Raw genomic sequence first — 27,454 nt, 5'->3', positions numbered from 1 at the left:
TGAATGTGGAAATCGAGCTAGACAGGGAGGGGTATACAGATTTACCGGACCGGGTCTTTCTTTTTTAAACTCGAATTGCTTTCTTTTGTATTTCATTAACCACCGAGTTTGCATAGTTTATGTAACGCTACGGTTCTAAACTTAATCGTTGTGGCGGAAACCCCCCCTCTCACCCCTCGTTGCTGCTGCTGCATTTTCCTCGGACTACTGTCAAGCATTGTGAAAACAGCTAAGAAGAAGGAAGGCGAAACATGTGATGGGACGATAAATTATAATATTAACAAAAACAGAAAGCTTGGGGACCGACAATGACTCCTTGGGAGGATCCGTGAAGCATATTTATTTTTTTATTTATCACCCCTCCACCCCGCTTCCTTTTGTCTATTTTTTTGTTGTTGTTATTGTTGCTTTTCCGAGCTTCGTTTGCCCCGGTACTTCAGGGAGGGTGTTTTTTTAAATAGAAAGCAGGCCACAAGCATGATGGACCAAGCCGGCATCCTGAGAAAGTTTATTCAGGGCGTGAAAGCCATGACCGAGGGGGACGACGACCGAGGAGAGGACAACTTCGGCAGCGACTTTATGGTGGGTGAACAAAAAATGATCGACAGTTAGCTAGCTGACTGGTTTGCTAGTTAGCTAGCTAGGTGGCTTTGAACGAACCTCTCCCTCCTCGGCTCGAATCGCTCCACCTCCCCGTGTCCCGGTCCGCTCTGTCCCGCATGAGTCAGGGGGCGGCAGCGCTGCTCTCTTCCTCCCCTCTGGAGGGTTCACTCGTCGGCCTAGCTTTGTCTACGACCCGCAAACACCCCCGCCGGCTTTACTTTCGTTCATCTAAGAAAGCCAATCTTCTACATTGACGTTATTCTGTTGCTTTTAAAAGGCTGTTATACAGTTTGGCGTGTTTACCCTGATCTGTTGTGACTTCCTGTTGTTGTAAGATAGCATCCGTTCACAATGACCGATAGATATATACTCTATTAATTCGCCAGAGAAATTCACCAATAACGATAATAACTCAAAATCATTGATCGTCGTTCCCCGAGTAACTACTCAATACGAACATCTGGAGTAGCTCGTGTGCTTTGCTCAAGTCATGCGTTTAGTTCTTTATCTGATGTTTGTCCATGCTGTCACATCACAAGATAACCTCTAAACTCCAAATGTTTGCCATTTTGCAAATATGAAGAACTTCATCAATGTAGTTTTCAGTGCAATTGCATGATAAGGAGGTCAACATTGACAAAATAGAATGCATTCATGTCATGTTTTTCGGGCACATGTAAAGATAGATACAGAGTGGACATTTGAGTTCTGTCATTTGAGAATGGAGACATTTGTTAATCGTCACCATAGCGCACAAGTTCCCCTTTGTCTCTTTTGTAAATAATGTAATGAATAATTTTGCCGATGCCCGCCATTTTTTGGGGTGTGCTTAACTGCCGAAAATTTCCGAAATAGCTGAAATATTCCCATCAAAAATGGCCCATTTGAAAACCGGAAATTCTTCTGATTGCACGTGTTCAAATTGCAGGTTAGCTTGTAGCTACTGGCAACGTGTTCAACATCCAATGCTCATATCACGTCATTTTTTTTATGTCAAGCATGGCTTGTTTGTTTAATTCTGATTGGGATAGAGGCATCGGGCACCCGCTTTCACATCACACACCCTTCTGCGAAGTTCACGGAAGCTGTTTGCTTGCTGCAGCTTGCAACATTCTTTCATGGGTCTATTTCATAACATGATGTCCTGCCTTTTAAATGAACTGGTTCAATGCCTTTTTCAGCACACTTTGTCAAAAAAGGCAAAATATCAACATACTCGTGTTGTTTGGAATCCTCCCCGCAGTTAAGTTGGCATCCAGACAGAGACATTGGGAAAGTACTGTTTCTAATATTTATTTATGTCACTGCTTATTAGCAAGTAGGGATGTTCAAGTCAACCCCCCAGACCATATCAGTACATAATATGAGAAAATGGTTCAATCGAAGCTCTCATAGTAAATATTCATGAATCCAAGGCCTCTGGCTGACTTTGCTCTCATCTGGCCACATTTGTGCGCCGTTCCTTTTTAATTATTCATCAGAGAACCGCCTGCCGATGAGAAAACTTGGTTAGTTAGGCCGCTTGCCCAATGCAACCAAGCGTTTTAGCAGGTTGCACCAGTTTTTCAGACCCGCTTCTCCTTTTCTTAGCTCCCGACATAGCAAGCATGTGTGGGAAGGAGCTGCTTCGCGCCGGAAAAGTTGGACTTTAACACCCCGGTTTAACTGTCTATTGTTACTTATAGATAGAATGTGTTTTATGCGCTTAATTAGAGTGCACTGGTAGGTCAACGAGTCACAGATTACATGCTTTACCCAAATGCTGTGGGAGAATCCGAACTATTCAGGCAGGGTGTTTTTTCAACCTAGAATTTAGTTTCTTCTGGCACTATCAGCAAATATGGAGAAAAATGGAGAATATGGAGAAAAATGTTTCTTCAGTCGTCATCTGTACTGAAGAAAACTTTTCCACGATGGACCACTGCCATTCACTAATTTATTCGGGAATTGAAAATATGACGTAGAGCGCCATTCCCAAATTAGTTTGGTTTATGTTTTTTCTTGCCTGGGTGCTGATAAAGCGCTGGTCAGACCTCTGGCAATGTTTTTATTCATCCACAAGGGCGCAGCATTTCCCTTTTTTTCCATGTTAGCACTTTGTTCCAGCTTCAGCTGTTGTTAAAGCGCTATATAAACCAATATATGTTCTATCTATTAGCTATCTAGCTGGCTATCTAGTTAGCTTGCTACTAGCTATCTATTTGCTAGCTTTCTATCTATTTGAGTTATTCCGGATTGAGTGAACGCTGGCACATGTGGCTGCCGCTGCTCACCCACAGAAAAACGTATCCTGTGACTGTAAATTTACCATGAGTTCTGAAAGGTGCTTATAAATTAAATTTATTATTATTATTATTATTATTATTATTATTATTATTATTATTATTATTATTATTATTACACATGTTGCTTGTTCTATAGCCACAAAGGGACATATGTCTTCTTGTGCTGGTCCCAAGCCCGGATAAATACAGAGGGTTGTGTCAGGAAGGGCATCCGACGTAACAGCTTGGCCAAAACAAACATGCGGATCAAACCTCTAAAGATGGAGGACACTGATTTGCTGTGGCGACCCCTTGAAGGGAAAAGCCGAAAGGAGAAGAAGAAGATTATTATTAACATGATTATTATTATATTGCATTGTATTTTGCTCAGCTGGCCTCATTTCAAGCTCATATAACTCCAGACCCATATCATTTTGAAATTAACTCTTTTTTTTCTGATGTCTAAGGTTTCTAACGCTGCATTGAATGTTGATGTAGTCCTAAAACTCCATATTTTGTGGGTCCTGGAATTTGAGTGACAATGACAAAAACCCTGGCACTGCAGTGGACATATTTTGCACATGTCTAGCAGAGATTGAGTTAATGATATATTTTTTAAAATTCCTACGAGAACATGAGTGACTCATGATGTGAACAGGGAGCCTGAAGCAGATGCGTGGAGTACCCCATTACCGTCATTGCTCCAAATGCCGGTTGGAATAACCCGAAGATGCGAAAAAGCGATAAAATTGTCACAGTCGGAGGATTAGCCTCATATTATTAGCTTTGATAGTACAGTAAAGTCTCGTTATATCGATATCGGATATATCGATAGTCCTGGTTATATCGATACTATTTCTATGCACGCACTGAGAAAATTACATGCAAACAGGGTTGGATATATCGATAGTCCCGGTTATATCGATATTTTTTCGGACTCCCTTGAATATCGATATAACGAGACTTTACTGTACTTGGAATTACGCTAATTGACCTCCCATGCAGAAATGTTCGATTTCAGACTTGACCGGAGAGACTTTTAGTGTAATTCTGTTTTTTTTTTTTCCCCATTGTCATTGCTGACCTCTTATGTATGAAAGATGACCGCTTACACCCGTTACATACACAGGAAGAACACATGCCACCCCTTCACCTCTAATCACTTGCACCTGAACCGAAGAAAGACAAAGTGTGCATCCGTTTGTGTGTATGCGTGTGAATAATTCAGTGTGCCAGGCGGGCACGGCGATGCTTATTCAGCCAGGAGACCGAAAGTGGGTTAGTTCTGCCGCATCTCCAAGTTGCTTTACCTTGAGTCAATTAGCTTTGCTAGCCCACGTCTCCTTCCCCTGACCGGTTTGCTTTGTTTATAGGCCGTATACGAATCAGAATCATCTTTGTTGGCCAAGTATGTAGAACACACAAGGAATTTGTCTTCGGTAGAACATGCTGTACTAGTATCATCGTAAAAAAGATGTTAATAAAAGGTAATCTAATCCAATTTCTTAAGGTAAATTATACCTATGAGGAAGAACTGTGAGACAATGTGAAAATTATGAAGCAGACAGCGGTTCAAGTGAGTACAGGGCTGGCGCTACAGTGATGATAACGGGATGCTGTTCCACTAGGTTGTGCAAAATTGCAAAGAAGCACTATACAGTTAGATTTGGGTGTGTTCGAATGTGTCAAATTAGCTTAAAAGCTATCTAGCCAGCTATATATTAGCTATCACTTAGCCAGCTAGCTCACTTTCTATCTATTTGAGTTACTTCCGGGTTGAGTGAATGCTGGCGCATGTGGCTGCCGCATCTCACCCAAAGAAAAACTTATCCTGTGACTGTAAAGTGACCTTGAGAGTTTTGAAAGGTGCTTATAAATGAAATGTATTATTATTATTATTATTATTTGGGTTACTGTTTGGAGAGTTCATGGCAACGGGTACTGTTTAAGCTGTTTAAATGTCTGCTGGATTTGGTGCAAAAATGGATTAGTAGCGCTTGCCTGAGGGGAGTCGCTGGAAAAGGTGGTGGGCAGGGTGCGAAGGGTCCAGTAGGATTTTACCGTGCCCTTGTCTTGATTCTTGCACTGTGAAAGTCATCGAGAGTGGCCAATGATTTATTTTTTCTGTCGTCCTAACTGTCCGTTGACGTCTTACTTTGTCCATTTGGGTGGACTAAACCGTAATGGAAGAACACTGGATTGATTCAATGACTGCTGTGGAGAAATGTCGTAGCATCTTGATGGATAATAAGAATTTATTGATGACTGCGTCTCCTGCCGGCAGTCGGGACAATCTTTCTGGTTCCGAGTCTCTGACCACGGTGTCTGACTGTCATATCTCTGACACATCTCCCGTGGCATTCTGGAGCGATTACCTTTGAAATGGTCAATCAAAGCTCCCTTCTTCATCCCCATTGGCCTTTTTTAAGTGGTTTTCATCACACGTCGGCTGCCCTCTGCCCAGTAACGTCCCTGGCATCCGCAAGTTATTTTAAGGCCTAAGTAATGTGTCTGTAAATGCCGGTGACTCACCCTGATGGGGGTCTGGGGAGGCAGGAAACGCCCATGCCTCTGTGTGTTTGCGTGTCAAGTAGTCATGGCGCATGCACAGGAAATGTTCCGTTATTGTGGTTTGCTGCCCCCGTGATTGGATGCTGGGAGGGAACCTCGTTCCTGTCTCATTTTATTGTCATTTAACAGGCACTTCTTAACCTAGACTCGTAGCTTCACCTATTCAGTCCAAAAGCAAAGTGTGTCAAAGGAATGCTTGAATGAATCAACAAAAAAAAAAGCCATTAGCTTTGCAGCCAAGAGCATCTTCTCTTTCAGCCGCCTTATCTCCCAAGGAGATCTTTTATGCCCTTGTTACCCCCCCCCCCCCTCCCCGCACCGTCGCCTCCCTCCATCATTCAGTCGGCTCACCAGAAGGTCCAAACGGTAACCGACTCCCTCTGCTTTCTTTTTGCCATGTCCGCCCCGCAGGCGCCCTCTATTATTTGTTCGACTACACATGTTGCACGTGTGCTTTATGTAACAGGAAGTAAGCGTAATTACAAGCGGAAGGGGGGTATGGGGGGTGGGATCTCCAGACAGTAGCCTACTCGGTCAGCGATGTGAAATTTGTATTTGCCGTGTGACTGATTTCCATGATTTCATTTTATTTTTTAAACGCTCAAAGCGTCCCCGGATGTAAACGGTGCATGCAAGTCTAGGCGGCCATGTTCAGTTTTCTGAGAACTCTTTCAAAAGCACTTTAAAGGACAACCGACACCATTTTTTTGTTTCCTAACTGACATCAGAAAAACGTTTTATAGCATCTAAAATACCCAAAACATGCAGGCTGATATTTTTAGTCAAATGCAAAACACCAATAAAAATGGGTTAAAGTGTCCGAAAACTACTTCAAAATGACCTCGGAGATAGCAAGATTCAGAAGGTCCCGCCCCCTTGTTCGTGACATCACGCCAGGACGTCTTGCCTTGCTCGAGAATCAAAACAATGGCTTCAGATTCGGAGAAGATGCTTACTCATCCAGTTATGAATATGATTCAAATAGTTCTGAAGAGGAAAGCATAAATGTTTGCAATCGATTAAAGAAGTACTTGCGTATCAATTTGAGCCATCAGGACAACCAATGTCGCCCAAGTTTTGTTGGAAATGGTCTTATTTGTCTGCTGGGATTTTGTGTCAACTAGTATCAAATAGTAGTCTTGGTGCAAAACACAACAATTCACCATTGCGTTATGTATGTGTTTTCCTTCTAGTTTCGACATCAACATGAAGTTTTCAGACCAAACAAAGTACCCAAAATGCCTTGTGTGTCGCTTTCTCGGTGAGGGGCGTTCCTGACGTGACGTCACATCAAGAATAATCACCAACTCAAAAACAAGACTTCCTGAATATTCAGCGCTAGTCTTAAAACGTAAAATATAGCTATGTCCATTGGAATCTCTTGTAAAATATGCTCAGTAGAAGTTGTTTGAAGTGATTTTACAAATTATGGACACAGCTTCTCTGGAGGCGTCGGTTGTCCTTTAATTGAGAATTGTCATGCAATTTTTCAACGTGTCGCATGTTATTCGTTGACAGCGTCTGCGGCGACTATCCACAAAGTACCGCACGGAAAAGATCTACCCCACTAACATCGGCGAGCGAGAAGAAAACGTGAAGAAGAACCGATACAAGGACATACTGCCATGTAAGTCCTCGCCTAGTCTGTGTGCCCCCCCCCCTTATTCTTGACTGTCTCCTTCCTTTTTTTTCATAGTTGATCACACACGGGTGAAGTTGACGTTAAAAACAACCAATCAGGATACAGATTACATCAACGCTAATTTCATCAAGGTACGACAATTGAACAAAAATAAAATAAAATACGGCAACTGATGAATGGATCATTCTTATAATTGCTCCCCTCGAAGGGCATGGATGGCCCGGAGGCCTACATCGCAACTCAAGGCCCCCTCCCCAACACCGTGATCGACTTCTGGAGGATGAACTGGGAGTACAACGTCGCCGTAAGTACGCCGCGGGGGCAAACCGGATTCATCTGTTCACATTTGTCCAAAACGATCTTGAGTCGCCGATGTGAAAGCGTGCGAGCGACTCCGTCGTTCTAATCCTTTCCTTGTGTGCGTCTCTGCAGGTTATTGTGATGGCCTGCCGAGAGTTTGAGATGGGAAGGGTGAGCCCCACCTCTATATTTATTTTTTCGTTATTTTTATTATTATTAGTAGTGTTTTTATTTCGTTATAAATCCTATCATGTCTCAGTGGACTGCTTAACTGTCCAAGCAACCGTCTGTGTAAGCTCTCAGTCGTACAGGAGTGGTCCATCGATGAGAAGGTTTCTTCATCAACATTAAATTTACTCGTGAGGACATTCAAGAGAACCAACTAGCCTTCTTGGATTGTAAAGTACAGTAAAGTCTCGTTATATCGATATCGGATATATCGATAGTCCCGGTTATATCGATACTATTTCTATGCACGCACGGAGAAAATTACATGCAAACAGGGTCGGATATATCGATAGTCCCGGTTATATCGATATTTTTTCGGACTCCCTTGAATATCGATATAACGAGACTTTACTGTAATTATAAAAGAGGACAGAGGGCTAAAAACAGAAGTCTTTAGGAAGGCTACGCACATTGACCAATACTTTTTGATTCTAACCACCCTTTACAACACAAACTAGGCGTTATCAGAACCCTCCAGCATAGGGCTAAACTAATTCCAACTAGAAGGTAGAGAACAGGAGTCAAAACATATCAGGAGAGCACTCACTAACTCTGGGTACCCTCTGTGGTCATTCAACAAATGTCAGAAAGAAAGAATAGGGAATGAAACCAAAAATTCTCAAGATACAAAAAGGAGAGGAGTAGCAGTACCTTACATTGCAGGAGTTTCTGAAAAATTACAAAGAGTCCTTTGGCAACACAAAATTCCTACTTATTTCAAACCGATAAACACGTTAAGACAAAAATTAGTGCATCCAAAAGATAGGCTACCAAATGAAAAACAAAGTAATGTAATTTATTCCATACATTGTAATAATGAAAATTGTAAAGAGCAGTACATTTGGGAGACTCAACAAATTCTCCAAAAAAGACTTTATCAACATCGCAGGGATCATACGAGTGGGCCTCAATCGGCAGTACATTTGCACCTAAAAGCTAGCAACCACTCATTGGACGACAATGAGGTTAAAATCTTAGCTTAAGAACATAGATGGTTTGAAAGGGGGGTAATAGAAGCGATTCTCATAAAACAACAAAATCCTTCATTAAACCGGTCTGGCGGGGTGAGGTTCAATTTGGATCATTCATACAATAGCCTGCTTAAGCAACACAGGTTAGGCAATTTTCGTAATGCTGATGAGGTGATACCGGTGGGAGTGGGGGAAATAGGCCAGTCGTTAGTCAGGAATGTAGGAACAATCAGTGGGGCCACAGGGAGTGGTCCTCTGCTACCCCCAACCTGAGAGTAGGTACCTATCATAGCTGTGTCCGCCGCCGCCATGTCTGGACATTAGGGATATATAAATAGGGCCGATACGACCAGTCAGACTTTAGTTCGCTGACGAAGCCTCTTGGATAGGAGGCGAAACGTCCGACACCTTCAAAAAGTACAGATGACGGCTGAAGAAACCTTCTCATCGATGTCCAAGCAACCCTAAGCTAATAAAAGCCTGAGCTAATAAAATTATATTTGCTTCTTCAAGGTTTTAAAAAACTACTTTGAAAGCAACACAGTTTATCTAGCTAGCTGTCTATCTAGCTATCTGTCTGTCTAACTAGGTAGCTAGCTGTCCGTCTCTCTGTGTCTGTTTCTCTGTGTATGTCTCTCTGTGTATGCCCTTTTCGCTGTCTTTTTCTCTGTCTTTCTGTCTTGCTCTGTCTCTCTAGTCATTTATCTATCTATTTATTTATTTAGTCATTTGTTTATTTATTGAGTTATTTGTTTATTCAGTCATGTATTTTTTTCATTTATTCAGTTAGTCACTTAGTAATGTATTTTATCTCTACTTTGTTTCTATGTATTTTTTAATTTGTCTCTCCATGTATTTATGTATGTATTTATGTATGTATTCATTTATGTCGTCATGTTTGTATTTATTTACTCATGTATTTATGTATTTAGTCATTTATTTATTTATCTCTTTACTTTGTTTCTATTAATTTATTTATTAATTAGTCATTTATTTGGTCATTTTTGTATTTATTTAGTCATCTATTTATTCATTTAGCCATTTGCTTATTTAGTCATTTATTTATGTAGTCATTTTTTTATGTAGTCATTTATTTATCTCTTCACTTTTTATCTATGTATTTATTGATTTGTTCGTCTATCTATTTATGTATGTATTTATTTCTTTAATTCATAATTTTTGTATGTATTTCGTCATTAATTTATTTATTCAGTCGTTTATCTCAATTTTTATCTACGTATTTATTTGTCTATATCAATTTATTTGTTTTTGTATTTTTTTCTGTTTTGTTCCTTGAATGAAAGTTGACTCTCACGCTCTTGTCTCCTCAGAAAAAATGTGAGCGGTATTTCCCGCTGTTCGGGGAGCCAGTGAGTTTCGGCCCTTTCCGAATCTCGTGTGTAAGTCGCTAAATCTGCACCGTCGCAGCTGCGCTTTCCGACTATGGTGGCAGAGCATTTCTCACATTTTGTTCCAATGGCGTCGCCTGAGATTTAAGCGAACACTCCTCGCTGTCCGTCTTCCAGGAATCAGAGCAGGCCAGGACGGACTACTCCATTCGCTCTCTGGTGGTGGAGCACGAAAATGTAGGTCTGCTCACAAACCCCCCAAACGCATTTCTGGCAATCCCTGAGCCTCGTTGTGTGTTCCCACAGGAAACCCGACGAATAACGCAGTTCCATTACGTTAACTGGCCCGATCACGACGTCCCTTCGTCGTTTGACTCTATCCTGGACATGATCGGTCTCATGAGAGAATACCAAGAGAACGACGATGTCCCTATTTGTGTGCATTGCAGGTAGTTACAGCAGCGTACACACTTTTGCCTTTCAGGCGCATTTTGCTTCCCATGATGACGCTCTCGTGGCGAAAGAACCAAGCGCAGCGTCTCGCATCTGTGTGCAATAAGCCGTAATGAGCAGCCCGAGGACACTTCCTGCGTGACGCCGTGAGATAGTTTTTATGATAGTTCCCTCGGCGCCAGGTATGATGTGTCATCAGCTTCTGTGGAGTCCCCGTTTTTTTCTGTAAACTTGTGCGCGTATATTACAATAATAATAATAATAATACATTTCATTTATAATAATACATTTCATTTATAAGCGCCTTTCAAAACTGTCAAGGTCACTTTGCAGTCACGGGATCGTTTTTCTGCAGGTGAGCAGTGGCAGCCACATGCACCAACGTTCACTGAACCCGGAAGTAACTCAGATAGAAAGCTAGCTAGCTATCTAATAGATAGCCACTTAGACAGCTAGCTAACTAGCTAGATAGCCATGTAGCTAATAAGTACCCAGCCACATAGCTACCTAGCTGGCTAGCCACATAGCTAATAGATAGCAAATAGAACAACGTTGGGAAGTAAGTCAACAAGATGAATAGATGAGTAGCAATAGTTTGCTTTTGATTCAGTATGAGTACTTTAGCTACCACTGCACAAACTTACCAGCACCTTTCAAAACTCTCGAGGTCACTTTACAGTCACAGGATAAGTTTTACTGTGGGTGAGCAGCAGCAGCCACACGCGCCAGCCTTCACTGAACCCGGAATAACTCAAATAGATAGAAAGTTAGCTAGCTAATAAATAGCTAATAGATAGCTAGATACCTGACGGCGGCTATGGGAATGGAGCCGTAGAGCATGCCTTTCGCATCAAGTTATGAGAACCAATATTTGGGGCGAAGGGGGAGCTTGTGCTTCCGTGCGAAAGCTTATTTGCTTCATATTGTCTGTGCAGTGCCGGCTGCGGGAGGACGGGCGCCATCTGCGCCATCGACTACACGTGGAATCTCCTCAAAGCTGGGGTAGGTTCAAATCTGTGTTCCCGTCAAAGGAATTTCTTTGCAAATTTACCCATTGTGGGACTATTAAAGGACAACCGACACAAACGGACAAGTTGTGTCCATAATTTGTAAAATCACTTCAAATGACTTCTACTGAGCGTATTTTACAAAGATTCCACGACATATAGCTATATTTTACATTTTAAGACTCGCGCTGAATACTCAGGAAGTCTTGTTCTCGAGTTGATGACGATGCCTGACGTGACGTCACGTCTGGAACGCCCCTGACCGAGAAAGCGACACACAATGCATTTTGGGTACTTTGTTTGGTCTGAAAACTTCCTGTTGATGGCAAAATTAGAAGGAAAACACATAAGTAACGCGATGGTGATTCGTTGTGTAATCTACTATTTGATACTAGGCTCCCAGCAGACAAATCAGCCCGTTTCCAATGGAGCTTGGGCGCCATTTTGTGCATTTTCTGGAGCTACATTGGAGTCCTGACAGCTCGAATTGATCCGAAAGAACAAACATTTATGCTTTCCTCTTCAGAACTATTCGAATCATATTCATAACTGGCTGAGTAAGAAGAAAGCATCTTCTCCAAATCTGAAGCCATTGTTTTGATTGTAGAGCAAGGCGAAGACGTCCTGGCGTGACGTCACGAACAAGGGGGCGGGACCTTCTGAAACTCGCAATTTCCATGGTCATTTTGAAGTAGTTTTGGGACACTTTAACTCATTTTTATTGGTTTTGCATTTGACAAAAAGTGTCAGCCTGCGTGTTTTGGGTATTTTAGATGCTATAAAATGTTTTTCTGATGTCAGTTAGGAAACAAAAAATGGTGTCGGTTGTCCTTTAAAGGCTTTCTTATTCTGATTTGATGTCTAAATGACCTTTTTTTTTGCCCTTAAAGAAAATTCCAGAAGATTTCAACGTGTTCCGGTTAATCCAAGAAATGAGGACGCAAAGACACTCAGCTGTTCAGACTAAGGTTTTGTTCACAATCTCATCAAATGTTTTTTCCCTTTTTTTTCTTTCATCGAGCCAAGTTTTTGATTTAATATTCTCTGTCTGTTTGTGTTCCTACCTTCTCGCCTGAATCTAAATATTATGTTAAACACGAATCGAAGCGGTTTCCAGGAAGCCTGTAATGAAATTTAAAGAGGAGAGAGAAAAAAAAAAGCCCCCGCACATGCTTCCTGCCTCACTGGGGGAAGTAATGAGGTTAGCGTTCATCTCCCGGTACTTTTCAGGCTATGTGTTTCATTGCCTTAAAAAAGGCGCTTTTGAGTGCCAAAATATTTCAGTTTCGATATCGTTTTCGCCTGTTTCCATCATTTTATTAGCAACTTCCTTTTTTTTTCTTTTTATTATTTGACTGTTCTTCCCCCTCCTGTCTTCCTCATCATCTGTCTCCCTCCCCCCTTTTCCAGGAGCAGTACGAGTTAGTCCACAGAGCCATCGCGCAGCTCTTCCAGAAGCAACTGCAGCTACTGGAGAGCCCCACGAATGTGCAGATACATGATGTCATGGTATGACACACACACACATACACACATGCACAAAAATAAGAATATTGCTGAGTAACACAATGGATGCAACGGGATATTGAAAAACGTCAACATTTCGTCATCCCCAAACGTTTAAAAGTCCCTGCGCTTTTCATGTTGTTCCAAATGGAGCGTCGGGCTCGCTTCCTGGCTACTTAGTGCCGACCGGGGAGTATTTTCTAAGGTTAGCTAATTCATCCAGAGAGAGAGAGATAGAGAGAGATAGAGAGACTGTCCTGATGAAATCAAAAGCCGCACTCGTGGAAAGACTTCCCGCTCGCTGTGACATTCCCCGTTCCATAAAATGCATTTAGACCCGAGAATAGATGTTTATCTGTCTGGGCAGTTTTTCAGTAGACGTTCGTTCATTTCAGAGTCATCACGAGGAAACAACATTGAAGGAAATTCTCCCGGCTATTATTTTCAAAGTAGTTTTACTCTTAGTTGTTTGGGCGTTTCAAGTCTTCGCAGACACAACGGTGCAATTATCTCGGTGTCGAACTGGTTCTCAAAACGTGATCAATGGGAGCCTGACTGACTCACGCCATCAGCGGCTGAGTCACATCGACTCAGCCATTGTTAAATGGCCCGAACGCCCACAAAGGTGCACTGTGGTTTTTTTTTAGTCTGCGCAACATACACCTTTGGCTTTTATTCCGAAGATTATCACCATCGTCCGTCGCGTACCGTCATTGTCTCTCAATAACTTCTGAATAATGTGCGACGTATTTTCCCACAGGATCAAAGCAGTCCGGACAAAGCGAGCAACCAGTCCGATGACGAACGATGGGACACGCCTCCCCCTAAACCGCCTCGTATACGCAGGTACTGTTCTCATTGTGTCCTCTTCAGTGCCTTCTTGACGGTGACATATGCTAAGCATTTAGCATAATAATAACAATAATAATACATTTCATTTATAAGCGCCTTTCAAAACTCTCAAGGTCACTTTACAGTCACAAAATAAGTTATTTTGTGGGTGAGGAGCAGCAGCCACACGCGCCAGCGTTCACTCTACCCGGAATAACTCAAAAAGATAGAAAGCTAACTAGCGAATAGGTAGCTAATAGCTGGTTATTCAGCTATGCAGCTAATAGATAGCTAGCGACATTGAGCAAACGTTTTTCAAAGTACTTTGGGGTGGCCGCTGCGAGTACAAACCACTTTGGGGTGGCCACTGCGACCAAAAACACACATACAGACGCTCCCCTACTTACAAACATTTCAGTTACGAACAACAGTAGATTTTTGTAGTGACATACAGTATGTAGTATTATTTCCTGTTGTTTACGTATCTTTATAGAGCATATATTTTATTCAATGTTTATTTTTCAGTACAAACTACAGTAAAGTCTCGTTATATCGATATTCAAGGGAGTCCGAAAAAATATCGATATAACCGGGACTATCGATATATCTGACCCTGTTTGCATGTAATTTTCTCCGTGCGTGCATAGAAATAGTATCGATATAACCGGGACTATCGATATATCCGATATCGATATAACGAGACTTTACTGTAATACAGGTTACTTATACAAGCCTTAAACATACTTATATTAATATTAAACATACTTATACAGTGGTACCTCGGTTCTCGAACGCCTCACAGTTCGAACAAATCGGAGTTCGAACAAAATATTCGAGATATTCTTGCTTCGACGTTCGAACACCAATCGTTGTTTGAACGCCAATACGACTCGTGAGTGCTTACACGAGGGTGGGGTGGATCGCTCTCTCCGTGACCAACTGTTGTCGCTTGCGGACGTGCTGCGTTTTGCTCTAGCGTTTAATATAGGTGTACGAAGAGTTTTAGCCCCTAATCATGCCTCCAAAGAAAGTAAGTGCTGCTTAAAGTGACAAAAGAAATGTAGTGCGTACAACTATTGCATTTAAGAAAGAAATAATCGCAAAATATGAAGGAGGTGTGCGAGTGTCTGATCTGGCGAGGGAATACAGCATGGCGAAATCTACGATCAGTACGATATTAAAGAATAAGGAGGCTGTGAAATCTAGTGATGTGACCGTGGGAGTGAGAGCAAGTGTCATTGGATAGATATTTTAAGAGAAAAGAACATCCTGTAGCCGAGTCATCCGTAGCTGTCACGTTCCGAGCGAGAGTGACGGCAGCTGACTCGTCGGAACGTAGTGGAATGTTTGGGATCCCAAAACAGACACGTACTAACCAAGCAGGATGTTTATTCACAAATAAAAGAAAACACAGCGAGTAAGAAGGCAGGGGATGATCCGACACGCTTGCTATGCCAAAAAGCAAATGGCACACAAGGGTGCAAAATGACGCAATCCCGGAAAATGACATAAATTTATGGGACGCAGGGAAAATACCTCGGACCAGAAGGAAGAGTCCAGGTACGGTGGCGAGTTGAGTAAATCATCCGGCATTGGCGAGGTGATCGCGAACCGTATAGGAGAGAACGGCCGGGAGAGGCAGCCCCCCCCCCGCTGTCAACTCGCAAGTGACAGGAGCGAAGAGATGGTTTTGGTGTTCGAAAAAAATCGCTTTTCGAACAGGGTCCTGGAACGAATTATGGTCGAGAACCGAGGTATCACTGTATAAGCCTTAAACATACATTCCATACAAAATACAGACACTTCCCCACTTAGGCACATTCAAGTTATGAACAACGGTCCATACGAACATTTTTGTATTAACATATGTCGTATTGCCATATAAGGAATTATCAGCCTGTGGAAACGCCTCTTTTTTTGGGTGAGAGATTTCCCCCCCAATGTTACCTCAAAATGGCACAGAATAAACGTATGCTTTCCTCTTCAGAACTTTTTGAATCATATTCATAACTGGATGTGTAACAAGAAAGCATATTATCCGATTCTGAAGCCATTTATTTTGATTCTGCAGTAATGCAAGACGTCTTGGCGTGACGTCACGAACTGGGGACGGACGGGACTTTCTGAAAATGCCCAATTCACAGCTCAATTTATTTGCAGATTTTGGACACTTTAGTCATTTTTATCTGTGTTTTGCCTTTGACTAAAAATATAATACTTTTTTGGGTATTTTAGATGCTATAAAACGTTTTTCTGATGTCAGTTAAAAAACAAAAAAGTGACGTCGGTTGTCCTTTAAACATACTTATATAAACATTAAACATACGTTACATACAAAATATAACACTGAAACAATTTACGAACAAATTCACCTTACGAACGACCTCTTGGAACATATCACGTTCGTAAGTTGGGAAGCGTCTGTACAAGCGCCGCTAAATTGGGAAACGCTCATCATATTTGGCAACGTATATCTAATTTCCCACAAATTCATGCCTCCGCTTCCTAAACCCTCGCTCTCGGGCACATGTCGTAAGCCTCCTAAAACCATCCGAGTCACTATTTTTATCGGTGTGGTTGTCAATCTGACCGCACCGCACACACTGCCTGTCATGACGCTTAAACGTCAAGGTTACCGGGAGTGAGTCAACGCATGCTCAGTCACACCCCAAAAAGTCAAATCCTATGTATGTTTTAGCGTGGCGTCTCTCCAAGCGCCGACTTGCTTTTGTTAATTGAATCGAAACTCTCATTTGCATACGTCTGTATAAGCTCTCATTTGCATACAAAGCTGAAAAACGAAATCCTTTAATCTGCTGCTGACTTCCGTTTTACGCTCCGAGACTTTTTTTTTTTTGTTGGTTTGTTTTTGCCCCGTCTTGTTTGTGTTCCTTCCCGTTAGCCCCTTAGCGGATCATAAAAGTTTCATCTTATCTTAGAAGGACGAAGGTCTTGGATAAACTCTTGCATTTTAATAATTCATATCCCCATGGAAAGAATTCACTCCGGTGGTGGGAATCATTTGTGTTACTGTGTAATTTATGTTTTACATGCTCAGGCGTGGAGGTCAATATTCACTTTGTTTGGGGGAGGAAATTCCTATTTATTTATCTAGCTATCTCGCTGTCTGGCTAACTAGCTATTGGGCTTTGTGGCTATCTGGCTATCTATTGGGCTATCTAGCTATAGGGCTATCTACCTATCTGACTATCTAGCTATCTGACTATCTGGCTCTCTATATGGCTATCGGGCTAGCTATCTGGCTTTCTGGCTATCTATTGTGCTATCTAGCTACAGGGCTATCTAGCTATCTGACTATCTATCTGGCTATCCCCATGGAAAAAAATCACTCCGGTGGTGGGAATTATTTGTGTTACTGTGTAATTTGTGTTTTACATGCTCAGGCGAGGAGGTCAATATTCACTTTGTTTGGGGGAGGAAATTCCTATTTATTTATCAATCTAGCTATCTCGCTGTCTGGCTACCTAGCTATTGGGCTTTGTGGCTATCTGGCTATCTATTGGGCTATCTAGCTATAGGGCTATCTAGCTATCTGACTATCTGCTATCTGACTATCTGGCTCTCTATCTGGCTATCGGGCTAGCTATCTGGCTTTCTGGCTATCTATTGTGCTATCTAGCTATAGGGCTATCTAGCTATCTGACTATCTAGCTATTTGACTAGCTATCTGACTATCTAGCTATCTGGCTACCTGGCTCTCTATTGAGCTATCTTGATCTCTGACTTTCTGGCTATCTGGCTAACTATCGGGCGATCTTGGTATCTGGCTTTCTGGCTATCTGGCTATCTATCTATCAAGCTAGCTATCGAGCAAGTTAGCTATTTGGCTATCTATCTGGCTATCGAGGTAGCTAGATACTATCTGGCTATCAGGCTGGCTAGCTATGGAGTTCGCTAGCTATCGAGCTCACAAAAGAAACAAAACTAGTGTAGTCATGAAGAGTGTTGGAAACGGGACAGTCAATTAAGATTGCATGCAACCTTGATCTCCCTTCTGAGGAGAGATAGCCATCTAGCTAGTCAGATAGCGAGATAGCCAGCAAGCTAGTCAGATTGCGAGATAGCCAGCTAGCTAGTCAGATTGCGAGATAGCCCGACAGCTAGCACACCAAATCTCATTTCATGCTTTTTATTTCTCCTCAGTACGCAGGCGGAAGGTGACGTCAAAGAGGAGATACTGCAACCCCCAGAGCCTCACCCCGTGCCCCCCATACTGACCCCGTCGCCGCCGTCGGCTTTCCCCACCGTCACCAACGTCCGCCAGGACAACGACCGCTACCACCCCAAACCGGTTATCCAGGTCCTGGCCACCGCTCAGCAGAATGTCTCTCGGGTGAATGACCCCCTTCCCCCCACACACACAAACAAACAACATGTTTTTTTTTTTCCTTGTTGGGGTCGCCTGCGATTTATTTTCAGTTTTTTGAGGGACCCACCGTGACGTTCAGTTCAACTCCGCTTTGTTTCTTTTCCTTTCGGCTTTTCCCTTCAGGCTACCTAGCTAGCTCGATAGCCAAACAACTCGCCTCTTCGCATCATTCACACGTCACAACTCTGCTTTTTTCTTTCCAGAATGAAAGCGCGGAGAAGGAGAAGAACCCATCCGAGGCAAGTCCCAAAACCCATACAGCTCCGTCAGAACCCAAAGACCAAAACGCGCTCTGTCAAAAGCAGCAAATATCCAATCTTGATCTCAACGAAAACTACAACAACAAACTCTCCGCGGCGACAGCAAAGTCCGAATCGGGTCAAAGCCCGACCCCGTCCTCCCCCCCCCGCGGCCGATGGCTGCGCGGTCCCACGCATCGAGAGGAAGCTCAGCATTGAGATTAAAAAGGTGCCTTTGCAGGAAGGACCTCGTAGCTTTGACCCGCCCCTCTCGGTGGGAGCGGCGGGCGGCGGCTCGGCCAATAGCGGGAGCGCTCTGCAGAGATGCCACGCCTTCAAAGTCCGCTCCGGGCAGTCCCTGCTCACATCCAGCTCCTCGCTGTCCGAGGATTCCGGCACGGAGGGCGGATGCGGTGACAGCCAGGGGGACGGGGACGGCGGCGGCGGCGGCGGCGGCGTCCTGGCGAGACCCAACCACCTCCCGGTGAAGAGTGACGGCGGGGTCAGAGCGGAACTGAAGGGCAGCCCCGAAACGCCTTTCCCCAAAAACACCTCATCGGATCGCGTGGCCCCGTCTTCGTCCTCCTCTTCGCACCTCTCGTCCTCCTCCTCCTCCTCCTCGTCCTCATCCACTCCGGTTCGGACAGCGTTGAGCTTCACCAACCCACTGCACTCGGACAACTCGGACGAAGAGGGCGACGGCGAGATGTCGGCCAGCCGGGAGTGTTATCGCACCAGCGTTTCCACGGCGACGGTCACGTCCCTTCATTTTGGAGATCACCAGCTGATGCGGAAGGTGTCCCCCATGTCCATAGCGGGGCAGAGTTCCTCCTCGCCCGCTAGGGCCACAACAAGTACGCCAATCATCTTTTGCTTCCATTGAAAACCACTTTTTATGTATTTTTTTAAATTTTAAAAATATATTGGTAAGGTTGCGCCAGGGTACCTTTGTGGCGGCAAACACCAAGGCGCAGGGTCATCTTTTGATAAAAAAATAAGGTTTTGAGTGTGCCTTATACACTAGAAAATACAGGAATTAACTCATTCACTACTAGACGTGCAAAAGTGTGTCCGCTTCAGTGCCAGGGTTTTTGTCATTGTCACTCAAATTCCAGGCCCCGCAGAATATTGAGTTTTAGGATGACAAACAATCAGTACAGTGTTAGAAACCTTAGACTCTCTTCTTTTATTAGGAAAATTAGTTAATTCCTAAATTATATGGGCCTGGAGTTATATGAGCTTGAAATGAGTGTGGCTTTCCAAAATACAATCCAATACATTAATATAGGTTTATATAATGCTTCAGCAACAGCTGAAGCTGGAAAGAAGTGCTAACATGGAAAAAAGGGACATGCTGCCCCCTTGTGGAAAAGAAATAAAAAACCTTGCCAGAGGCCATGGCCAGCGCTTTATTGGCACCTAAGCACGAAAAAAAACTATAATAATAATAATAATAATAATAATAATAATAATAATAATAATGCATTTCATTTATAAGCGCCTTTCAAAACTCTCAGGGACACTTTACAGTCACAGGATATTTTTTTCTGCGGGTGAAGCTTTTGTGTTTTTTGTTGCCACAGAACTTTCGAAATACGCAGACGAGTGCACCATGTCAACCGGTCTTTCATCGGATGCGCTTGGTGAGGGGGCGGGGGGGTGTTGTCAAAACACTCGGGTGACCTTCTAACATCTTGGACATCATGTTCTCTGCTCAAGTCGTTCTCATACTTGATGCTATCAAATTCAGATTTATATGCGTGACATTTTCCAAAGTGGTCCCTGGAGTGTTATTTTTTTATGTATTTTTTTTGCTTGGCTTTTCCAAAGGGTTGTTTCCATCATGGGTCACGGCGGGTTGCTAATAAGGATGCGCTTTTGGAATGGGGCGGCGCTCTGCTCATCTCTGCGCTTGTGAAGCACCGACTGGCTGGTGGCTGCTTGTTTTCTCCACTGATCGCTTCTCAATCGGATTGACTTTATTGCATTAATTTTTTTCCCCTAGTTCTATAATGTTCTTATTTGACCTTTGACCCTTTTAACCCAGACAGCTGGGACAGTGACGACTCCCCTCCCCCTCTCCCAGAGAGGACCCCCGAGTCCTTCATACTGGCCACAGGTGCGTTTTGCCTCCCAAGAGGCCTCCCGGATGATCGCAGGAACTTCTCAATCTTGATTGATTTTATAATTTGCCGGGGTTGAGGTCAGGGTTCGGTCAAGTTCCTTCACAATCGCATTCATCTCAGTTGTGAGCGCCGTGCCTTCCCCAATAGCGGTTTTCGGGACGGTTGGGCTTTTTTTGTTCGTAACTTGCTTCAGTGGTATATTTTTTTATGGAATGTATGTTGAAGGCTTATATAAGTATGTTTAAAGGACAACCGACACAAACGGACAAGTTGTGTCCATAATTTGTAAAATCACTTCAAATTACTTCTACTGCCCGCTTTTTACAAAGATTCCACCGCATATAGCTATATTTTACGTTTTATGACTCGCGCTGAATATTCAGGAAGTCTTGTTTTCGTGTTGGTGACAATGCCTGACGTGACGTCATGTCAGGAACGCCCCTGACCGAGAAAGCGACACACAATGCATTTTGGGTACATCGGTCTGAAATCTTCGTGTTGATGGCAAATTAGAAGGAAAACACATAAACAACGTGATGGTGAATCGTTGTGTGTTGCACCAAGACTACTATTTGATACTAGTTGACACAAATTCCCAGGAGACAAATCAGCCCATTTCCAACGGAGCTTGGGCGCCATCTTGTGCATTTTCCGCGACGCTACATTGGAGTCCTGACGTCTCGAATTGATACGGAAGGACTTCTTTAATCGATTGCAAACATTTATGCTTTCCTCTTCAGAACTATTTGAATCATATTCATAACTGGATGAGTAACAAGAAAGCATCTTCTCCGAATCTGAAGCCATTGTTACTCGCCATCTCCGAGGTCATTTTCAAGTAGTTTTGGGACACTTCACTCATTTTTATTGGTGTTTTGCATTTGACTAAAAATATCAGCCTGCATGTTTTGGGTATTTTAGATGGTATAAAAGTTTTTCTCATGTCAGTTAGGAAACAAAAAAATGTGTTGTTGTCCTTTAAGATTTATATAACCAGAATCATCTTTATTGGCTATGTATGTAGAACACAGAAGGAATTTGTCTCCGGTAAGACACACTGCACTAGTATCATCATAAAAAAGACATGACAAATAAGTATGGGGGACACTGGTAAAGGCGAATCTAATCGATGCGCCTGCCTGAGGGGAGTCGCTGGAAAAGGTGGTGGGCAGGGTGCGTAGGGTCCAGTAGGATTTTTCTACGATCTCAGTTGTACAACAGATGGCGCTCTTGACACTGAATAGCGGCTAGTGTGTCAATGTGAATGAATTTATTCCCACAAGATCACAATATTTAAATGTGAGGGAAAGCACCATTCCGATTAAGAACTTCTCAACAATCTGTATTCTCTCCAACAGACCCCCTGGATGTCGGGACGCCCGCCTCGGGCGAAGGCCACGGTTCACACAAAGGTGAGGGCGCCGACTTGCAATGTGCTTGTCTCGTCCCGCGAGCATTGCGTCACTGCCAATTTTTTTGCCTCGCCGGCTCACTTTGTACACATTCCTGTAAGAGGATTAAAACGCTGTTGACTTTCAGTTAATAAATCCCAGAAATGCTCTTCAGTCATCCATCTAACGGTGAAACATTTACTTATTCACTGCCATTCACAAATTTATTCGGGAATTGAACATATGACATAGAGCGCCATTTCCGAATTAGTTGTGTTTTTTTCTTGCTTGGGTGCCGATAAAGCGCTGTCCACACTTCTGGCCATGTTTTTTCCCTTCCACAAGGGGGCATCATTTCCCCTTTTTTCCATGTTAGCGCTTTGTTCCAGCTACAAGTGTCGTTCAAGAGCTATATAAATCAATATGTATAGTGTATTTTGTACAGCTGCCCCCATTTCTAACTCATATAACTCCGCTCATATAACTTAGGAATTAACTTTTTTTTCCAATGAGACAATATGACAAAGGCAGATGTGTCAAAGTCAAGGCCCGCCACATCATTTTATTCGGCCCGCGAAAGCAAATGAAGCATGTTAAGTGCCATGATGCTCTCTAAAGTCTGAACCAAAATTTGACATTCTTGGATGAAACCACAATAACAGTCATTATTTTTTACTTTGAATTTTAAAACTAGTTAGTCATTTTTTTTTTGTGCGCTCTATATGTAATATGTAAAGGGGATTAACAATTCTAAAGGATTCCTCAAATTCATAATATAATTACAATTGGCCCGCAGCAAAAAAATGACTTTGACGCCCTTGATCTAAGGGCTCTTAGCATTCATAAAATAATCATACTGGAGTTCATAAATGATTAGGAGTCCAATGGGGTCACTTTACAGTCAAATACGTTAGATTTAATTCAGCACAACGCTACAAAAATAGGAGTCCAATGGGTGCAAAAAATTTAATTCAGAGCAAATAATTGCAAATATCCGTCACACGAACACAAAATAAATTTGCTATGTGTGTGTTTCTGATTGGGCAGATTTGTCCGAGTGCGTGAAAATGTCCTCTCCAGCTGATAGTCCGTCTCCTGGCACCGCAGCGGCCAACATCAAAGCAGACCTGAGTGGGTAAGTCGGAATTTTGGAGAAATCGCAAAGGCAGTGCTTCATTTCGGTCAATCGATAGAACAGATACCGGTATCGAGTATCCATGCAAGCATTTACGCTAACTTAGAAATTTGGCAGTACAATGATACCTTGGCTTACGAACTTAATTGGTTCCCAGACAGAGTGTATAAGGCGAAAAGTGTGTATGCCAAAAATTCATTTTCCATTGGAAACCATTAAAATGAGAATAATCAGTTCTCAAGTCCCCATAAAACTTGTACTTAACTTGTATGCTCGGCTGGACAGCAAGGAAGGTGAGACTGATCTTTACAGGCTGGCGAGACAGAGAGACAAGGATGGTAAGGACCTGCAGCAGGTTCGGGTGATTAAGGATAGAGATGGCAATGTATTAACAGGTGCCAGTAGTGTGATGGCAAGATGGAAAGAGTACTTTGAAGAATTGATGAATGAGGAAAATGAGAAGGAACGAAGAGTAGAAGACGTGACTGTTGCGGACCAAGACGTAGCATGCATTAGCAACGATGAAGTGAGGAGGGCGCTGAAGAGGATGAAGGGGGGAAAGGCACTCGGGCCTGATGATTTACCAATCGAGGTATGGAAGCGTCTTGGAAAGGTGGTGGTGGTGTTCCTGACCGGGTTATTCAACAGGATCTTAGATGGTGAACAGATGCCTGAAGAATGGAGACGAAGTGTACTCGTGCCCATTTTTAAGAACAAGGGAGATGTGCAGAGTTGTACTAACTACAGAGGAATAAAGTTGATGAGCCATACAATGAAACTCTGGGAAAGAGTAGTTGAAGCTAGACTAAGAGCAGAAGTGAACATTTGTGTGCAGCAGTATGGCTTCATGTCAAAAAAGAGTACGACAGATGCAGTGTTTGCTTTAAGGTCAGAAGGAATTGCATTGTGTCTTTGCAGATCTGGAAAAAGTGTATGACAGGGTGCCCAGACAAGAGCTGTGGTATTGCATGAGGAAGTCTGGAGTGACAGAAAAGTATGTCAGAGCGGTGCAAGACATGTATCATGACTATAGGACAGTTGTGAGGTGTGCTGTCCGTGTGACTGAGGAATTCAAGGTGAAGGTGGGACTCCACCAGGGGTCAGCTCTGAGCCCCTTCTTGTTTTCTATGGTGATGGACAGGCTGACAGACGATGTTAGCCAAGAATCTCCTTGGACCATGATGTTTGCAGATGACATTGTGATCTGTATCGAGAACAGGGAACAGGTGGCGGAGAAACTAGAGATGTGGAGATATGCCCTGGAAAGGAGAGGAATGAAGATCAGTCGCAGCAAGACGGAATATATGTGTATGAATGAGAGGGATCCAAGTGCAAGAGTGATGCTACAGGGAGAAGAGATAAAGAAGGTGGAGTATTTTAAGTACTTGGTGTTAACTGTCCAGAGCAATGGAGAGTGTGGAAAAGAGGTGAAGAAGTGTGTCCAGGCAGGCTGGAGCGGCTGGAGAAAAATGTCAGGTGTGATGTGTGATAGAAGGCTTTCATCTAGGATGAAAGGAAAAGTGTATAAAACAGTGATGAGACCAGCCATGATGTTTGGACTGGAGACAGTGCCACTGAAGAAAAGACAAGAAGCAGAGCTGGAGGTCGCAGAGCCGAAGATGTTGAGGTTTTCTTTGGGAGTGACCAAGTTGGATAGGATCAGGAATGAGTACATTAGAGGGACAACTCATATTAGAGGCTTAGGAGAGAAAGTCAGAGAGGCCAGACTGAGATGGTTTGGACATGTCCAGAGGAGAGAGAGTGACTATATCGGGAGAAGAATGCTGAGCCTTGAACTGCCAGGCAGGAGACTGAGAGGAAGACCGAAGAGGAGGTTTATGGATGTGGTCAAAGAGGATATGAAGGTAGCTGGTGTGAGAGAGGAGGATGCACAAAACCGGGATGGAGTGGCCGGTTTCATCAGCCTTAAACACTTGATGAGGAACGTAACCTTCTTCTTTCACCATCTTTAGGAATGATCCCTTGTAGGTGCTTTCTCTGCGCTAATTTTACCTTGTTCCTCATCAATTGTGTTCTGTTTAGCTGGGTTTATAGCTTTTTGCATCAAGTGTACTAATGGCTTGTGCGGGCTATTTGTGGAGCCTGATTGATGAGAATTTTGATCTTGCAGTCTACACTCTGCCTTTGAACTTTCAAAGTTGATACAAGTACAAATTTCACTGTTTTCTATCAATTTCCTCACTCTCTCACTGTCATATGCCTTTCTCTTTAATGTTTAAACCACCTCCCCTCACTGCTGCGTTCTTGACCAATCACGTGGCTTTAACCGATGACTGGGGGCGGGGAATAGAGGACAAAAACAAGTGGACTGCCATTTTCTTGTTCGACGAACGGGCTCGTTCGCGAACGACACATCACTCATTGTGGCGCTCCGTGTGTATCCCGAAAAATAGTTTGTATACCAAGGTAAAATTTTCATAAATTTAACGTCCGTAAACCGAAAAGTTCGCAAGCCAAGGGGTCCGTAAACCGAGGTATCACTGTACTCCTTAGCACCTTCCTCTATTTTATTACCATCCATCTCCAGGGTTCGATAACGCCACATCCCAGGCCTCGCACCATCACCCCCTGGAGTGGACAAGACGTTAGCGCTCTGTCCACGACAATGTCCTCCCTCCCCGAGATGGACCAAGACCTCACACCCCGGGGGGTGATCCGAAACTGAGTTTAATACGTCCGAGCGTCGTCGTCCTCATTAGCTTGCTGAAGGTGGATGTTTCAAGATGCTGACGTGGGATCCGTCTGTTTATCCCCCCCTGGTTAGTTTGAAGCCCAAATATTCTCGACAGCAGAGCCTATGGGGGACCGCCATCTTCTGTCTGAGATGGAGACATTTTGTCTTTGACCAAATTGAAGGCTTTTTCTCAGATCTTGCGTCTCCCCGTCTTTTGTGGTTTTGCGTGGGAACCTGTTAGCTGCAGTACTTAACCACTCGAGTTCTACCATGACCTGTTTTTAACCCGAGTCCTCATCCGCTTTTTTGGAACGTCCCTTTCGAAACATGCGTTGATATTCATTTTTTTTTTTTTTGCTCTTAACCGCTTGCACCAGAACGTCCAAAGGATCTCAAAAATCTGACCCACCACAATGACCGCGGGTTGTTTACTCTCCACTTCCAGGACAGTATCTATGTTTTTATTATTATTATTTTTAATTATTATTATTTTTTATAAAGATCAAAAACTGTAAATGTCAGTCGAGCTCTATTTTATTTCAGATTTATCTTTCCGTTTAAACAGAAGATGTAAGAAAGTCCGTGCAACCCTACACAAAAAGTGTAAATTATATTTTTGCTGGCCAATTTTAATTTTTGGATATTTCAGGGTTGTGTGTGTGTGTTTTTTTTAATGATATGCTTAAAAAAATTATGATTTTAATTGGCTAGCAGAAAAGTAGCCTGTTTGCCCTTTGAATTAATACAGTAGCCATAAATGGACTCTGAATGAGATTGTAATAATAATGTTGACATTTTTTTTGTAAATGGTTTTAAATGTTATTTTTGTATACGCACGTTTTTGCCGCTTCATTCGATCGCGACGTCTATTTTACGTTACCTAATTCCCATCAGCTAGGTCCACGCAATTTGTCTCGCTTACATCTCATTCATCGCCGCTGTGTTTTATTTATCTTTTTTTTGTGGGGGGGGGGGGCTTTACATTTAGCCGCCAAACAGCATGCACACAGTCCTCGATTTCAGAACGAGCCTACCTGTGCCTTTTCGAGACAGCCTCCCCCCTCCTCACCCACCTATCATCTTAGTTACTTTGATAATTGCTGCTGAAGCTCGTTTTGTTTCTTCACTCCTGCACCCCTCATCCGTTTTAACTCACCTTGTTCCCCCTCCTAAAAACCACAATGACACACACAATGTTTGTAAGTTGCAGAAATCAATCAGTAAAACGAACATTACAAAACGATGACTCCTTTTTTTTGTCGCGCTGTGCTTGCTATCTATTAGCTCTCTAGCTAGTTAGCTATCTAGCTAGCCATCTAACTTATTCTGTGACTGTAAATTGACCATGAGAGTTTTGAAAGGAGCTTATAAAAAATGTATTATTATTATTATAATTAGCGAGCTAGCTTTCTATCTATGAGTTACTTCCGGGTTGAATGAACACTGGCGCATGTGGCTTGCGCTGTTCACCCACTGAAAAATATCCTGTGACTGTAAAGTGACCTTTAAAGTTTTGAAAGGCGCTTTTAAATGAAATATATTAATATGATTATTATCTATTAGCTATATAGCTATCTAGTTACCCAGCTAAATGAAATGTATTACTATTATTATTGTTATTGTTATCTATTAGCTATATAGCTATATCGGTACCTAGCTCGCTATCTAACTTATCCTGTAACTGTCAAGTGACCTTGAGAGATTTGAAAGGCGCTTAAAAATGAAATGTATTAAGATAATTTTTATTAGCCAT

General features: G+C 42.9%; 1 protein-coding gene across 1 annotated transcript; it reads left to right on the top strand.

Annotated features, from left to right (window-relative positions):
• ptpn12 (protein tyrosine phosphatase non-receptor type 12) lies at positions 1-26,976 on the top strand. Its single transcript, XM_088988741.1, is given in 19 exon segments — positions 1-582; positions 6,957-7,065; positions 7,135-7,211; positions 7,289-7,384; positions 7,513-7,551; positions 9,911-9,979; positions 10,106-10,165; positions 10,235-10,377; positions 11,317-11,383; positions 12,279-12,356; positions 12,799-12,897; positions 13,655-13,740; positions 17,890-18,079; positions 18,319-18,518; positions 18,520-19,208; positions 20,402-20,473; positions 21,839-21,892; positions 22,919-23,006; positions 25,555-26,976. Coding segments are annotated over 19 exon segments (2,331 nt in total). The 5' UTR covers positions 1-477; the 3' UTR covers positions 25,565-26,976.
• The last annotated feature ends 478 nt before the right edge of the window (positions 26,977-27,454 follow it).

Source organism: Hippocampus bargibanti, linkage group LG22, assembly GCF_051943395.1.
Source record: "Hippocampus bargibanti isolate YZ-2025 linkage group LG22, ASM5194339v1, whole genome shotgun sequence".
Lineage (NCBI taxonomy): Eukaryota > Metazoa > Chordata > Actinopteri > Syngnathiformes > Syngnathidae > Hippocampus > Hippocampus bargibanti.
Note: the sequence above shows the minus strand (reverse complement) of the source record. Positions and strands in the feature narration are given on the sequence as shown.